At 48.4% G+C, this 15,794-nt stretch overlaps 1 protein-coding gene across 2 annotated transcripts in view; it reads right to left on the bottom strand.

The window, feature by feature from the left end:
* FIBCD1 (fibrinogen C domain containing 1) overlaps positions 1 to 15,794 on the bottom strand; it is a 953,795-nt gene that overhangs the window by 886,514 nt on the left and 51,487 nt on the right. For both annotated transcript variants that reach the window (XM_086924803.1, XM_086924804.1), the window contains one exon: positions 10,022 to 10,102. In XM_086924803.1, the coding sequence (XP_086780929.1) occupies positions 10,022 to 10,090 (69 nt within the window). In that variant the 5' untranslated portion in view covers positions 10,091 to 10,102. The remainder of the gene's footprint in view (positions 1 to 10,021; positions 10,103 to 15,794) is intronic.

The following is a 15,794-nucleotide window of genomic DNA, read 5'->3' as shown; positions in this document are numbered from 1 at the left end:
GTTGTGTTTGTTTGGTCTGGCTTGACATTGCAGCTGTGAGTAGACCTTATGAGAGTTATCGGCCAATTTCACTTCTGCCGTGGCCTGCCAAGGTGACTGAGGCGCATGTCAACGCGGTCCTCTCGGAACATCTGCTTCATGCTGATGTCCTTGATATGACGCAGAATGGGTTTCGGGCCGGCCATTGCACGGAGACGGCTCTACTGTATATGGTGGAGCATCTTCGCTCCGTGCTGGATGCGGGTCAAACGGCAGCGCTGGTGCTATTAGATCTGAGCGCCGCCTTTGACACCGTGTCGCACCCGATCCTTCTGCGTCGTCTAGAGGAGGTTGGTGTCACCGGCATCGCTCTCCAATGGTTCCGGTCCTTTTTAGCCAATCGGGCCTTTAGCGTGACCGTCCCGCCGTTTCAGTCCAAATACCATCCGCTGGGCCTGGGGGTTCCCCAAGGCTCCTCGCTGAGTCCTACGTTGTTTAATCTATACGTAAGGCCGCTAGCTGAGGTTGTCAGGCAATGGGGTATGACAATGGTGTCATACGCCGATGACACCCAGCTAGCGGTCACGATCAGCGGGGATGCCGATGTGGATGCCCCCAGATTCCAACAAGGACTGCGGGCGGTCGCCGGCTGGATGATGTCCAACTGTCTCCAGCTGAACGCTAGTAAGACCGAGGTCATGATCTTTGGCAAACAACCGGAACTTTGGGGAGAGAGATGGTGGCCAGGGGATTTGGGTCTTACACCCACCCCAGTCTCCGAGCTTAAAAACCTCGGGGTCTGTTTGGACCCTTCCCTTACGTTTGTTTGTCACACCAAGCGTATGGCGGCCTGTTGTTTCGGCATCCTACGCGGGCTTCGTCCTGTGCTCAAGTTTTTTGATGCCTCCACTAGGCAACTCGTGATCCAAGCCACTGTCATCTCCAGGCTGGATTACGCAAGTTCCTTATTAGTAGGCCAGAACCAGGCAGAGATTGGACGCCTGCAGCGGATCCAGAATGCCGCAGAAAGATCGGTGGTTGGACTACCTAGATCGTACCCCACTTCCAGTACCCTGTGCTCGTTGCACTGGCTCCCGGTGGCTCAGCGGATCCAGTTTAAGGTCCTCTGTGTCGCCTATAAAATTCTGAAGGGGTCTCCAGCTACGATCCTCTCTAAACTCCTGGTCCATTACATCCCAGTCCGAGCTTTAAGATCTGCTGATTTAGAACTGGCTGTTGTCCCTCGCTTCAAGCGGAGTAGGGCCGGCGGACGCTCTTTTCAAGTCCGTGCGGCGGTGCTCTGGAACTCCCTTCCCCCGGCGATTCGAGCCCTCATGGATTTGCTTTCCTTTCGCCCTGCGGTGAAAACTTTCTTATTTCCTTAGTTTAAAAGTGTTCTGATTTATTGTCTCGTTGTGTTGTGCTGCTACCTTGTCGGGCGCCAGGACGCTCCTTCGCTGGAGCATCTGTGCGCCTAATAAAAACGCATAACATAACATAACATAACATGTGAACACCAGACACACAGCTACAGGAAGCAGCACTGAAGACTGGCTTTAAGCTCCTCCCACACACTAACCCTCTCTGCGAGCTTCAGGTTGGGCAGAAGGTGTGTGGGTCTGTGAAAGCAAGAGCTGGAATGCTCGGATTGCACCTTTTCCCTCGCTAGGAAGCTTACGCTTACTAGCGCAGGTCTGAGCTGCTCATGGTGGTAAACCAATGTTCAGGGCTATTGGCCAGAAGATTTCATTCGGAAAGCCGGTGTTTGATTCCATGGATCCGATCTTTTTACTAGGTACAACAAGGCAGTAGTCTTGACTTATGTGTTGTGAAAAGCATATGTTAAAGCTAATGGGCATGGGAAGCATTGTTTACATCGGTTGCACTACAACGCATTCCATTACAACGCGGTCATTGCAACAACCGCATTGTTATAACGCATACCATTACATCGCAAGTCATTTCAACGACTTGCTGTAGGGGGCGCTTGTGTTGGATTTACAAACCAACACGACCCCTTGCTGTTGCACAAACTGGAGTAGGAATAGTAAATTATACTATTCCTAAGTCCAGCGCGCCCCCTACAGCAAGTCGTTGAAACAATCTGCAATGTAATGGTTTGCGTTGTTACAAAGTGGTTGTTATAACAATCGTGTTGTATTGGAATGCGTTGTAGCGCATTCGATATAAAGACATATATTCAATAGGCAACAATATATGGATTAATATTACATTGTGTCAAAACCTGTAGGTTACCATGGTAAGCAAGTGTTTTGGTGTGTGTTACTCTCACAAACAGAACCTGGGAAAATAGATTTGCACTGGGAGATTTCTTGCTAATCCCTTTTATGAGGGGTTGCCCATTTTTTGACAACTGTAACTTTGTACACATTTAAATTATAAGCTAACAATCAAGGATGTAGTTCTGATTGATGTACTGGGAAGTGTTATTCTAATGTTTTAGGTCTGGTCTGCTAATATAAAAGTTCTAGACACACAGAAAGTGTACGGAATGTTGAACAAATCAAACATTCACCCTCACTCAAGAGATCTGGGTTAAATTTGTTGTTCTTTTTCTCACCCTGCCACCCCAGCATGGACCCAACCGTATGCAAAATAGTCTTGACGTTGCTCCTCATGGGAACAGTCCAGACGGAACTGCCAAGCCAGGTCCTCCCTGGACTAGAAACAAGCACCGTGGGACCGGTTTTGGGGTATCAACCCTCACCGGCCTGGCTAGCTTGAATCCAGTGGCGGAGTCAAGTCAAGTCAAGTCATAAAATGTGTATAGCGCACTACATACCCAGAGGGTTTCAAGGCGCTTAGGAAGGGGAGGAGGATTATTTGTCAAATATCCATGTTTTAAGCTGCTTTCTGAACGCTAGGTGGTTCTGGGTGAGGCGGAGGTAAGCGGGGAGTGAGTTCCATGTTTTGGCAGCCAGGTATGAAAAGGATCTGCCTCCCATGGTGGTCTTGTTGATGCGAGGTACAGTGGCGAAGGCTTGGCTGGAAGAGCGTAGTTGGCGGGGGGGGGTGTAGAAGGACAGTCGAGAGTTGAGGCAATCTGGTCCGATGTCGTAGAGTGATTTGTGTGCGTGGGTGAGCAGTCGGAAAGTGATCCTCTTATTGACGGGTAGCCAGTGGAGGTCTTTAAGGTGACCAGAGATGTGTTCGTTGCGTGGGATGTCTAATATCAACCTGGCTGAGGCGTTTTGGATTCGTTGTAGTTTCTTCTGGAGTTTAGCGGTGGTACCTGCGTAGAGGGTGTTTCCGTAGTCTAATCGGCTCGTGACTAGAGCGTGGGTGACTGTCTTCCTTGTTTCGGCGGGGATCCAGCGAAATGTTTTTCGGAGCATGCGAAGAATGTTAAAGCAGGAAGAGGATACGGCGCTGACTTGTCTGTTCATTGAGAGTGAAGAATCCAGGATGACGCCAAGGTTCCGTGCGTGGTCTGTCGGGATGGGTGCTTTTCCGAGGGCTTCCGGCCACCAGGAGTCGTCCCATGCGGAGGGGGATGTGCCTAAGATGAGGACTTCTGTTTTGTCTGAGTTCAGTTTCAGACGGCTTTGTTTCATCCATTCGGCGACTTCTTTCATTCCTTCGTGTAAGTTAGTTTTGGCGGTGCTGGGGTCCTTGGTGAGAGAAAGGATTAGTTGAGTGTCATCCGCGTAAGAGATGATGTTGAGGTTGTGTTGGCGGGCGATGGCCGCGAGGGGGCTCATGTATACGTTGAAGAGGGTGGGACTGAGTGAGGATCCTTGAGGTACGCCGCAGATGACTTCAGAGGCCTCGGACTTGAATGGAGGAAGGCGGACTCTCTGGGTTCTTCCGGTGAGGAACGAGGTGATCCAATCAAGTGCTTTTCCTTGGATTCCGATGTTATTGAGGCGTTGTAGAAGGGTGCTGTGGCAGACTGTGTCAAATGCTGCAGAGAGGTCGAGGAGGATGAGGGCGACTGTGTCACCATTGTCCAGTGAGTGAGTCCGGGACCCATGTCTGAGCATAGCTGGTGCCCTTAGGGTGAGAAAGCAAAAGACACACAGATGATGGATGGAATGCGGAACAAACCAAACATTCACCCCCCCTCCCCCAGTCACAGATATGGGTTTAATCCATCATTGTTCTTTAGCTCACTGTGCCATCCCAGTTTAGACCCAGCCTTATGCAAATCAGTCTTGATCCTGCTCATCATGGGAACAGTCCAGACGGAACTGCCAAGCCAGGTTCAGAAACAAGCACCATGGGGCTGGTTTCAGGGTATAACCCCTCATCAGCCAGGCTAGCTTGAATCCAGTGGTGCAGTGAGCAAGGGACCCACGTTTAGGCATACCCGTAGCCACTTAGGGCACGCATAGCAACATCACAAAATTAAATGATGGACGGAGTGGTGAAACCTTTCAAACATTCATCCCCAGTCACAAATCTGGTTCTCCCTACGTGGGTAGTCTCTTGACTGGGGCTGAGTGGTTGAAAAGTTTCAGCGCTCCACCATCATCTTGTTCTGTTTGCTATGTTTGCCCTAAGTGGCCAAGGGTCTGCCCAGAATGAGGTGGGTCCTGTGCTCGCTATGCCTCTAGATTCAAGCTAGCCTGGCCGATGAGGGGTGATACTCCAAAACCAATCTTGGGTTGCTTGTGTTACGGTTCAGGGAAAACCTGGTCTGGAAGTTCGGGCTGAGCTGTTCTCATGAGGGGCAGAGTCAAAACTAATTTGCATATGGTGGGTCCAAACTGGGGTGGCGAAAGGAGCTAAAGAGCGATGGATTAAACCCAGATCTGTGAGTGGGGTGAGTAGTTGAAAAGTTTCGACACTCGTCCATCATCTTGTGCTGTTTGATATGAAAGTTGTGACAGAGGCAGTAGTCATTTCTTATTTCTGGTGAAAAGCATATATGAAAGCCAATATGCTTCTACAGGTGTATTGTTACTGCACGTTGTGAACGCTTATAGACAGGTGCTTTGTTATAATAATTTTTCACAGATCAACATTGTAGACAATGGATCCAGAGTTGGTTCCTCCCTCTGACATACCCTGGCCCTAGATTTGCAAGGCTCCATATTGGCCCTTCTTTGGAAGGGTTTTCTATTTTTTTCCCCAAATATGATTTTGAAGATCTCTGTAACTTTGCCTGTAATATGTCACTGTGTGAACATTAATTTGCTTTTGACATCTGGGCTGTTAGCTCTTTAGCTGTCTGCTAGGCTCCTGCAGCCAAAAATATTCAAAGAAACAACACTCACCTCCACTTACATAGGAACAGGGGGGTCCGATCAGCCAGTGTTCAGCCACTGGTCTGTCCTAGTACCATCCACACTCTGCTCATGACAGCACGAGACCAGCATGATCGGTAAGCCTACTTTAGCTGTATTGTTCTGCGGGTAAAGCCATTTTACCTGATCGCATATGAACATCTGTCCGATAGTTAGAACACTTCACTCCTACGACCAGTGCCCAGATCTTTAGCTTTACATTCCCCTGTTTTATAGATCCAGTTTTATTTCTTGTCTACTCTTTTTATATTTTGTTTGTTTTATGTAGAGAAACCAGCAGCTCTCCAGACAATACTACCAGATCACTAGTTTTCTGCTGATTTCATCTGCAGTGGGCAGTATCCCACGTGACCATGTCTTCTAAACGAATGTATGATGTTACATCACGGTCCACACACCGCGATACGTTTACAATGCAGTCATTACAACGCAAGTCGTCACAACAACTTGCGCTGGAGGGCGCTGGACTTAGGAATAGTATGACTTATTATTCCAACTCCAGCCTGCGTAACAGTAGGGAAGGTGTTGGAATAGTAAATCACACTATTCCTTAGTGCAGTGGTTCCCAAAGTGTGCGCCGTGGCGCCCCAGTGCGGCGTGATTAGAAGCCAGGGGCGCCGCGCCACAGTGCAGGATGTGGGTCCTGGAAATTGCAGCCTCAACTCCTCCCTATCCTTTCTGCTACTAGTTCACGTGATCCTCGCACTCTGCATCTGAATGAGTGATTGATGACAGTGCTTAATTTGTAAAAGGATAAGTAATGGGTCCTAAGTGCTGCACAGGTGCACTTCCTGTCAGGGGCTCCGAACCCGAGAATGACTCCCCGGCCCTGGAACCGGTGCATCCGCGCCTGTTCGTCTTGTTTTCTGTCATGATTGAAGACGTTTTTCTTGGTACAATATAGAGCGGGAATACATTGGAAGCTCCGCTCTGTGTTTTCCACAAAAGTTGTAAAATGCCTCTGTACTGGGCATGAGCCCTTTGGTGAGTTTAGCGCTGACTGCCAGGATGTAAGTTTCGGGACTTGAATAAAAAATATGAGTGATTGCGAGCAAATCACTTTTCTGCCATGTGCCTCAAATTGTAAATATGTAAAAAAAGAGATGATTGTTGACTTTGCTTTCTAGTCAGATCCAAGTGTTCACATTATTATATTGAGGTCAAAATAATCAGCATACAAAAATATGGTTTTGGGGCATTGCAAGCTGAGGAAATACAGATTTACTGTCCTAATCCCTCATCTGCGTCCCTTCATTATATAGCGACGTGACAGTGGATGCAGCATTTTTGCAGGTTCATATTTCAATCTGAGTCAGCCATATAATTCTGATCCATAGGCTTGCCCACACCTCCTGCTCATCACATCCTGGTTTCTGTGATTTGATCTCACCCTGACCCTGCTGACCCAAAAGCAGCACAAGGCCCCCTACCAAGTATTTTTTTTACAGTTTTATATAGTGCGAACTCCACCCGAAGGCATCAGAGCGCTTTACATTAGCACCAGTTGCGTTACAGACGGACACATTCATTTTTAGGCACGGGGAGTCCATCATGCTTTTTGAAATGGTGCCATTGTTCCAGGTGGCAGCCCCCTCCATTGGATGGGAAGGGTGCAATGGGGTGGCCGAGAAGGGTGCAAGGCAGAGGGGAGAAGGGTGCAAGGCAGAGAGGAGAAGGGTGCAAGGGGGAGGGGGAGAAGGGTGCAAGGGGGAGGGGGAGAAGGGTGCAAGATAGAGAGGAGAAGGGTGCAAGATAGAGAGGAGAAGGGTGCAAGGCAGAGGGGAGAAGGGTGCAAGGCGGAGGGGAGAAGGGTGCAAGGCGGAGGGGAGAAGGGTGCAAGGCGGAGGGGAGAAGGGTGCAAGGCGGAGAGGAGGAGGGTGCAAGGCGGAGGGGAGAAGGGTGCAAGGCGGAGGGGAGAAGGGTGCAAGGCGGAGGGGTGAAGGGTGCAAGGCGGAGGGGAGAAGGGTGCAAGGCGGAGGGGAGAAGGGTGCAAGGGGGAGGGGAGAAGGGTGCAAGGCGGAGAGAAGGAGGGTGCAAGGCGGAGGGGAGAAGGGTGCAAGGCGGAGGGGAGAAGGGTGCAAGGCGGAGGGGAGAAGGGTGCCAGGCGGAGGGGAGAAGGGTGCAAGGCGGAGGGGAGAAGGGTGCAAGGCGGGGAGGAGAAGTGTGCAAGGAGGAGAGGAGGAGGGTGCAAGGCGGAGGGGAGAAGGGTGCAAGGCGGAGGGGAGAAGGGTGCAAGGCGAAGGGGAGAAGGGTGCAAGGCAGAGGGGAGAAGGGTGCAAGGCGGAGAGGAGAAGGGTGCAAGGCGGAGGGGAGAAGGGTGCAAGGCGGAGAGGAGAAGGGTGCAAGGCGGAGGGGAGAAGGGTGCAAGGCGGAGGGGAGAAGGGTGCAAGGCAGAGAGGAGAAGGGTGCAAGGCGGAGGGGAGAAGGGTGCAAGGCGGAGGGGAGAAGGGTGCAAGGCAGACTGGAGAATGGTGCAAGGTAGAAAAGGGTGCAAGACGGAGGTGGAGTAGGGTACAAGGGGAAGGGGGAGAAGTGTAAGGGAGAGGGGGAGAAGGGTGCAAGGGGGAGGGTGATGAATGTTAAAAATGTGCCCCCCCGTAAACATTTCTGCGGACGGCCATGATCAGAGCCCACCACACGTAAACTTCTTGTAACGCCACAGAGCTCCTTCAGCCTTTCTCTAGCCTTTTAGTGGGAGTGCTTTATACTACTCTATGTATGCATTGAGATGTACTTTATAAGATCTTTGTGATTGCAAATAAAGGTTTATGATAGTGATGGCTACTCTCTGAACCCTTCATCACGTCTAGGCTTGATTCTTCATGTAGACCTGTGGTTCCCAAAGGGTGCGCCGCGGCACCCCTGTGCGCGGGTAAAAAAATGGTGGGGAGCCACGGCCAACTGCCAATTAGGTCAAGGGAGCCACGGGTCAAAAAAGTTTGGGAACCACTGCCTTAGTGTATAGCGCCATCCAGCCCAAGTTGTTGTATAGACTTGCGTTGTAATGGCCACGTTGTAAACGTATTGCAGTGTAAAGACTGCGTTGTAATGGATGTCTCCCCTTCTAAACAAGATGGCCAAAAGCTACTGTCAATATACCATTTCAAGAAGGCTGACACTTTTAGAAAAAACATGTAGACCATCTTGGATTGGTATAACAGTGATACACTATATTCAATTCCATTCCAAGATGGCCATCCAGTGTGAAGTTTCCTTGGCAGCCATCTTGGAATGGTATTTTGCATAGTTTATTATTTGTTTACCATTCCAAGATGGCCCAGAAATTACTTGTAAGCATAGAGACCAAAATGGAACTTTAAAAGAAAGGCACAGTAGGAACAGTACAAATTCAACGCGGTTTCCCGGCTCCACATTTACATTTTACTCATTTTTCTTTGCAAGCACAAACCTATCACGTTTATGAGACCGCATTTTCTCTTTTTTCTGATTGCATTCTTTTGATTTATTCTGCATTTCTTGCTGAGTTGGTATGTATGTGTCCTTGTAGCTGGTGAGAGGGTGAGTACACAAATGAAGCGCTCTATTGATGTATGAAGAGAGCTTGAATTGCATTTCTCAGAATGGAAATGGCACGAGCACCTCTACCCTTACCACTTGTCTAATCACTAACACTGGGCTTTCACCTGCAAAGTGCTTTAGTGCCTTGTTAGGGGTAGCAAGCACTACATAAATAATGGTACCATACCATGGGTGCAAGCGTGAGTTGCAGAGTGAGTGTGTGGTGAGTGCTTAGAATCGCCAGTGATTGAAGAGACCAGCCCTTTTGACTTTGCCAGTGCTTGATCCTCCAGGGAGGCATTCCTTCCTTAGATGCAGAATGGGACAAATGGTGAGCAGAACCACCCCCTGGGAAAATTAGTGTCCTCCCGATCCACTAATAAGTGTCTCACTGTCCCTCGGGTCATCCCAGGATTCCGTATCCTTACCCCTCGGGTCACCCTAGGGCCCTGTGTCCCTACAGACTGCATGCTCCAGTGAGCGGGGCCATTCCCCGGAGAGAGGAGTGTCGTCATTGATTTGTATTGAAATTGCATTTATATAGCACTTACTACCCCTGACGAGGCGTCAAAGCGCTTTTTCAGCGGGTAGCACCCTACTCCGGGACCCATAGAGGATTAGTGTTGAATTAGTATAGTGAAACATGCAAGTACATTTTAAGTGATGGATAGGTCAGTCAGTTATTTGGATTCGGAAGGATAGCAGAAGGATAGAGGAGGACAAAGGTTTGTATTTGTATAGCGCTTGTTACCCCTGATGGTGAGTTGAAGCACACTATTCCAGAAACCCATAAAGGATTAGTGATGAATTAATATCGTGAAATATGAAAGTAATTAAAGTGATGGATATTAGTCAGTTATTCAGAGTGAGAAGATAGCGGAGGGATAGAAGGGAAAGAAAGGTTTGCATTCATAAAGCACCTGTTACCCCTGATGGGTGTTGAAGCGCTTTTCTAGCGAGTAACACGCCACTCCGGAACCCATAAAGGATTAATGTTGAAACTCCACTAATACGTGTCTCCCTGCCCCTCGGGTCACCACAGTGTCCCTACAGACTGTGTGCTCCCATCCTGGGCCCCACTGGACCCATCAGTGATTTCCGGTGCATCCGTCCCGACCGATGCTCCGGGAATGAACCAGCACTGCACGTCACAAAAGACACTCGATTGTGAAAGGAAAGGTGATGGCTGCTGTCCCTGGTGACGTGGCCTCACTGGACAGCTTTACCCTCCCCACCTGCGGGCCCCCTCTCACCTGTGACTTCTGCTGCACGTCCTCGAGCTGAGATGACCCCGCCATGGCCTTCCATCGGTCATTCACCATCTCCCGGAGCAGCTGAAAGAGGAAGCAGAGAAGGGTCAGCCCCCGGGGGTCAATCCACGTGCGTCTCACGCGCGGGGGCGGCCGCGGGAGCTGTGCGCTCAACCAGCCCCTGACAGGCCCGACCCCTGCCCCAAGCACCGTTCTCAGCTTCAGCCATTAGCGCTTTGCATGCTGGGACTTCACTTGTCTGTATTCAACGTATAGATACATATCTCGGGACACAACAAGGCCTTGGCTAAACTACCAGGACTGGCAGGTGTCACGAACTGAGGGTGATTTCACTGCGATACCATCCTGAGTCCTACACACAGTAAGGCCCAGTGACCGTCTCTCACTGCGAAACCCCTCTCTGCAGACCCCTGGACCAACTCACAAGAGAGGGCAATAGGCGTTTTTTCACTCAGGGCTTTAAGAGAGTCGGGTCTGAGACGGGTCCCTATCGGGCTCTCTGTTTTTGACCTCACCCTCAGGGTCAAAGAACATATGCAGCAGTGCCCCCCTTCACTGCCTGTGATGTAACTTCAAAGAGACCCCTTAGGTATTTTCACAGCCTCATCCTTTCAAAACGGAAGCGTTTTTAATGTTATATACAACGAGAGTACTTGGACTTCCCGCCAGTGTGCAAAACATTTAATGTGAGAGTACTTGCACCTCTCGGCAGTGTGCAAAACATTTAATGGAAGAGTACTGGCACTTCTCAGCACTTGTGCAAAACATTTAATAGAAGAGTACCTGCACTTCTCGGTACTTATGCAATACATATAATGGCAGAGTACTGGCACTTCTCGGCACTTGTGCAAAACATTTAATGGGAGAGTACTGGCACTTCTCGGCACTCCTGCAATACATTTAATGGAAGAGTACCTTCACTTCTCGGTACTTATGCAATACATTTAATGGCAGAGTACTGGCACGTCTCGGCACTTGTGCAAAACATTTAATGGGAGAGTACTGGCACTTCTCGGCACTCTTGCAATACATTTAATGGAAGAGTACCTGCACTTGTCGGCACTTATGCAATACATTTAATGATAGAGTACTGGCTAAGCATGGGCAAATTTTGCGAATCTTGCGTTCGCAAATTTTGCGGATTCGCGAACTCGCAATCTGCAAAATCCGCGAATTCTCGCGAATTTGCGATTTTTTTTGTGTTCGCGCGGGTTTCTGCCAGTTCGCGAGGGTTTTGTACAATTTCGCAAACGCGAACTTACCTGTCGGGTCGCAAGTTTTGCGAACTTGTTGTTTGTACGTGTCCAGCCTGTTTGGGACACTCTTCTTCATCACTGCCACCCTCTGTCACCACTGCCACTCTCTGACTACTCATGCCACCCTCTGGCCCACCCATGCCACCCTCTGTTTCATCACAGCACCCTCTGGTTGTCCAGTGTACATTATTGTGGCAAAGCAAAGCACACCTTCCCTGCCTCAAGTGACCTGAATTAATTTGGGGCTGATTAATGTGTCACAGAATATTTTTTTAGCTGGCACCTGCTTCCTTAGTGCTTCCTGATTAGTGATCTTTTGCACTTGCTAAGTGCTTTCATTGTTGCAAAATTAGTTACAACACCTGCCCTGCCCCAACTGACAATAATGAATTAGGGCCTGATTAATGTGTCACTGGATTTGAACTTCCAGCCTGGCTCCTGCTTGTCTCCCTTAGCTGTAATTCAGGACCTTTGTGGCATATGTGTAACTATTCTGAGGGTCAGAGCAGGGTCATATAATAGTTGCAAGTAGGCAACTGAACTCTGGAGGGGCCCCTCAGGAAGCACTACAGGAAATGGCTACTAATGATGAGCTTGAACTTTTGAACCTGGTAAGTAGTTTCAGTTTTGCTAAGATCGTATTTCTGCAATTTAGCGCTTATTCGCGGGGCGCGAAGTTGAACTGGGAAGCCGCGAACTCACGCGAACAGTGCGAGCAAGCCATAAAATCCTCTGCTCGCGGATTTGCGGATTTTGCGGGAAATTCGCGAATCTCGCGGATTGCGAATTTACTGAAAATCCGCAAAATCCGCGAGCGCAACGGATTTTCCGCCCATACTTAGTACTGGCACTTCTGAGTAGCAAACCGCTCAGCCGCGGCCTGTGCAGGTAAGAACGGTGGGGTCGGCTGAGGGGAGATTTCGACTGACGGTGATGAGGGGAAATTAAATAAATAATTAATTTTCGCTCGTCATCTGTCGAAATCCCCCCGAGCCTGCCTCACCACTCTTACCTGCACGGGCCGCAGCTGACACTGGTACTCTAAAGAGTGAGTACCTGCACGTCTTTATTTCCATTTAACCTCATAGCTGCTATTAAACATTCCTCCCCAGTGCTGCGCTGTCCATTGGAACTAGTGCTGAATGGACGTCCAATGGTCGTGCGCAGCACTGGGGAGGTAGTGCTGCCGTCGGCCAATGCACCGAGGCAGCACTTAAGGGGTTAAAGCACTGAACAAAGCCATAGTTGCTGCTTATTTATCTTTTGAAACTAACAACCATTGAAAAAGCCAACAGCCCTGCCTTGTTGTAGGTGCAATGTTACCTGTTGTATTATATATCTAAATGCATTAACAGAAGCAGCAAAATACCAGCCGGGCGGCACACTATTCTAAGCACAGATATCTAGTTTACTGTTTTTAAGCCACTCCCTTAACTACATCAGCCTCGTCCCTTTGAGAGAGCGCTCCCCCCCCGTTTTTTCATCCCACTTAAAGCCCAGTTGTTACTCTTCAAAATACTAAGACTGCAGGGTTTTAAACATTACCCCGCCCACAGGGATTCCGCGCCAGTTGGCGCTTCAAAAACAGGTCAGAACTCCCGCGTCGCGGGACGCGGTGCGGGCGCAGCCGGGCAAAGCCCGGGCAAAGGGCGTGGCCGTCCGGGGCAGGAGGACCTGAACATTGCCTACAGGTATTTATTCACAGCCCCGGTATTCGAATACTGACTGGTTAGCCACACGGGCTGCACACTGGATTTACTTGGTGGACAGGGGCATTAGAAGTCACTTTACTTTACTTTAAAACACTCATATAGGAGTGGTATAATGGCTGGAAATTTATTGAACTCATCGCTACCTGCTACCCTAGGAATGAGTATATTGGGCCCTCTTGATAAGTTTTTTGCTCGGACAAAAAGGGATATAGATAGAGAGCTAGAGTTGGCTGAGCGGAGAGCAGAGCGACGCCTTTCTATCGAACTACTTAAACAGACACCCTTACAATCCGTTGCAACTGAGGTTACTTCAACGCCAAATAACTCTATAGTGGGTGAGACAGATTTAGACCTATTCAATACAAACGACATCCCTCTAATCTTTAAAGAAGGTCCACCTGAAACAACACAAAAGGAGCATGACAGCCCAATTATTATCACCCAAAATTTACTGACTTCAGCCGAGGTTATTGTATCGCATTCATTAATAGATCTGGATGCAGATGCAACATGTCACACCTTGCCCGTAGCCACATCCCCTTCTGAAGATGGGAAACAAGGGAATAAACACACAGATAAACCAGCAGCTGGAACTATACAGTGTAAGAGAAGTCGCGAAGTATGTCATTCCCCGCCAAGGAAAAAGGCGCGAAAGGCTGGGAACAGAAAAAGGCCTGAATCTATAAAAACGCCACTGCCTCCAAAGAACTCCAATAATAAAACTCCTAAGGCCACTGTGAAAGTAGTATCAAGTAAGCCACAAACAGGGGAGAGTGTGCCTTCATTTAGCAAGACGCACGGAGGCCTTATAGAGGACATTGAATATCTTCTTAGATCCTTTATGCTCCCTATCTTGGAGAGGGTAAAAATGCTGGGTAAAACCGTGGATCGTATACTGGAGATCCAAACAACTGAAGCAATGGGACAGAGTAAAGGGGGAGAAAATGGTCAAGCAGACACGCACTTAACACAGAACACAGTGACTCACACTAAGGCTCAGCCACAAACAACCTTAACTCAGAATGACAAAAGTGTGACACCGACGGGAACTCTGGTACCTCAGGTGGGAAAAGCTATGACTATGGCAAAAAAGGTCCCCGCAGTGGTAGAGACAAGGGAAACAACTAACCCACCTCAAACTCTATACAAAACAAAACATACCAAAAATGTAGATCTACCCCCTGAGTCACTAAACTATGTCATTATATTGACTGGGGTCCCCAAATTAACAGAGGGCAGTATAGAGCCTGACACATCCCTAAAAAACAAAGTAAACCACTGGCTGAGGGCTAACAGACCACTCCCACCACATTTAAATGGGGAGATTATATCTGTTAGACGCTGTGACTGGGTGGGCGTGAGACCAAAAGAAATTGAAGGTGACGTAATCATCACAAATTTCAGGGATCACAGGGTAGTTAACCATATCTCTGATTGGTTCTCGGGAAGGCAGGATGGCTCTGTAGCCACCCGGAATTTGAGTTATTTTTATCCTCAAGGTATGATGAAGCCCCGTACCCATCCTCCAAAACGGAGTCACTATAACTCCCGTGCACCAGCTAACTATAGACAACAACCCAGCCTAGATAGGCATAGGTACTATGAGCCGCCACCTGGCTTTTTGCCACATCACCCCAATAGACTTGGACACAGCCTAAGTAGGGACAGGTACTACGATCCACCACCTACCCCCTTGTCGCAATATCCCAACACGTTTGAGTATGGCCCAGGGAATAACCGTTACAGGTACCATGACCTCCCACCCACCCTCTTGCCTTATCATTCCAATGAGTCTGAGTATGGTTTAAGTAATAAATATCACCACACAAACCCAAATTCTTATTGGAATATTCCTCTTCATAATCTCTTTGAACCACTTTCGGGCCTAGATTCAAATGATTGACTTTCTAAATCCAAATCTAAAACAAAAGGAAATAAGGTGAGGGATAAGGAAACTATACATAAGAGCCCAACATCCGACAAAGGTACAGGAAGTAAAAGAAACACGACCCTAGACACTGAAATAAGGATGATGAATAAAATTAAAAAGGCAAGCTGTACAAAGGATAAGGGCAATGAAATCTCAACGGAGAAGGAAGTTAGGAAGAATGCTGGGGGAGAGGCAAATCTGATAACTAGAACAAAGGACAAGCTAATAAATGTAGTAACATGGAATGTGTGTGGGATTGCCAACAAAGTGACAGAAACTCTTTGGGGTGAGTTTGTAACTAGCATTGACATACTCTGTGTCCAGGAAACCTGGGCTTTAAAGGAGGTGCATATAGAGGGTTTTAAAACGTTCTATGTTCCTGCAGTAATTTCCAACCATGGCAGGAATAAAGGGGGTCTATGTGTCTACGTGTCCAATCGTTTAAACACTAGTACTAGTATAGGTAGATCCACGTCACCCTACTTTCAACTTGTCACAATTGATTTAAATGGTAGAAGTGTGCTGATAGTTATTAATTTCTATAACAACATCGAAAATGCACACTTCAGGGAAGTACTAATGGAAGTGTACAAAGAAATGAGGGAGGTAAAACCCTTGAAAGGGAAGGAATTAATCTGGATTTGGGCTGGTGATTTTAACGTAAATATATGTACTAGTGACACATGTGGTTTTGCAGAATATGGGGTGGGGGAACAAGGGGATAGTAGTCATTTTGCTCATCATTCTAAAGGGGAAATCCTAAATGATATTATGGCCAAGCTTGATCTAGGGTTTGCAAATAGGCTATGTTACCCTAAGGTTGACTTCACTTCAACCTTTATGGCAAGAGGACTACA

This window comes from Lissotriton vulgaris, chromosome 5, assembly GCF_964263255.1.
Source record: "Lissotriton vulgaris chromosome 5, aLisVul1.2, whole genome shotgun sequence".
NCBI classification, from domain to species: domain Eukaryota; kingdom Metazoa; phylum Chordata; class Amphibia; order Caudata; family Salamandridae; genus Lissotriton; species Lissotriton vulgaris.
The sequence above is the reverse complement of the archived record's forward strand: the minus strand, read 5'-3'. Positions and strand labels throughout refer to the sequence as shown.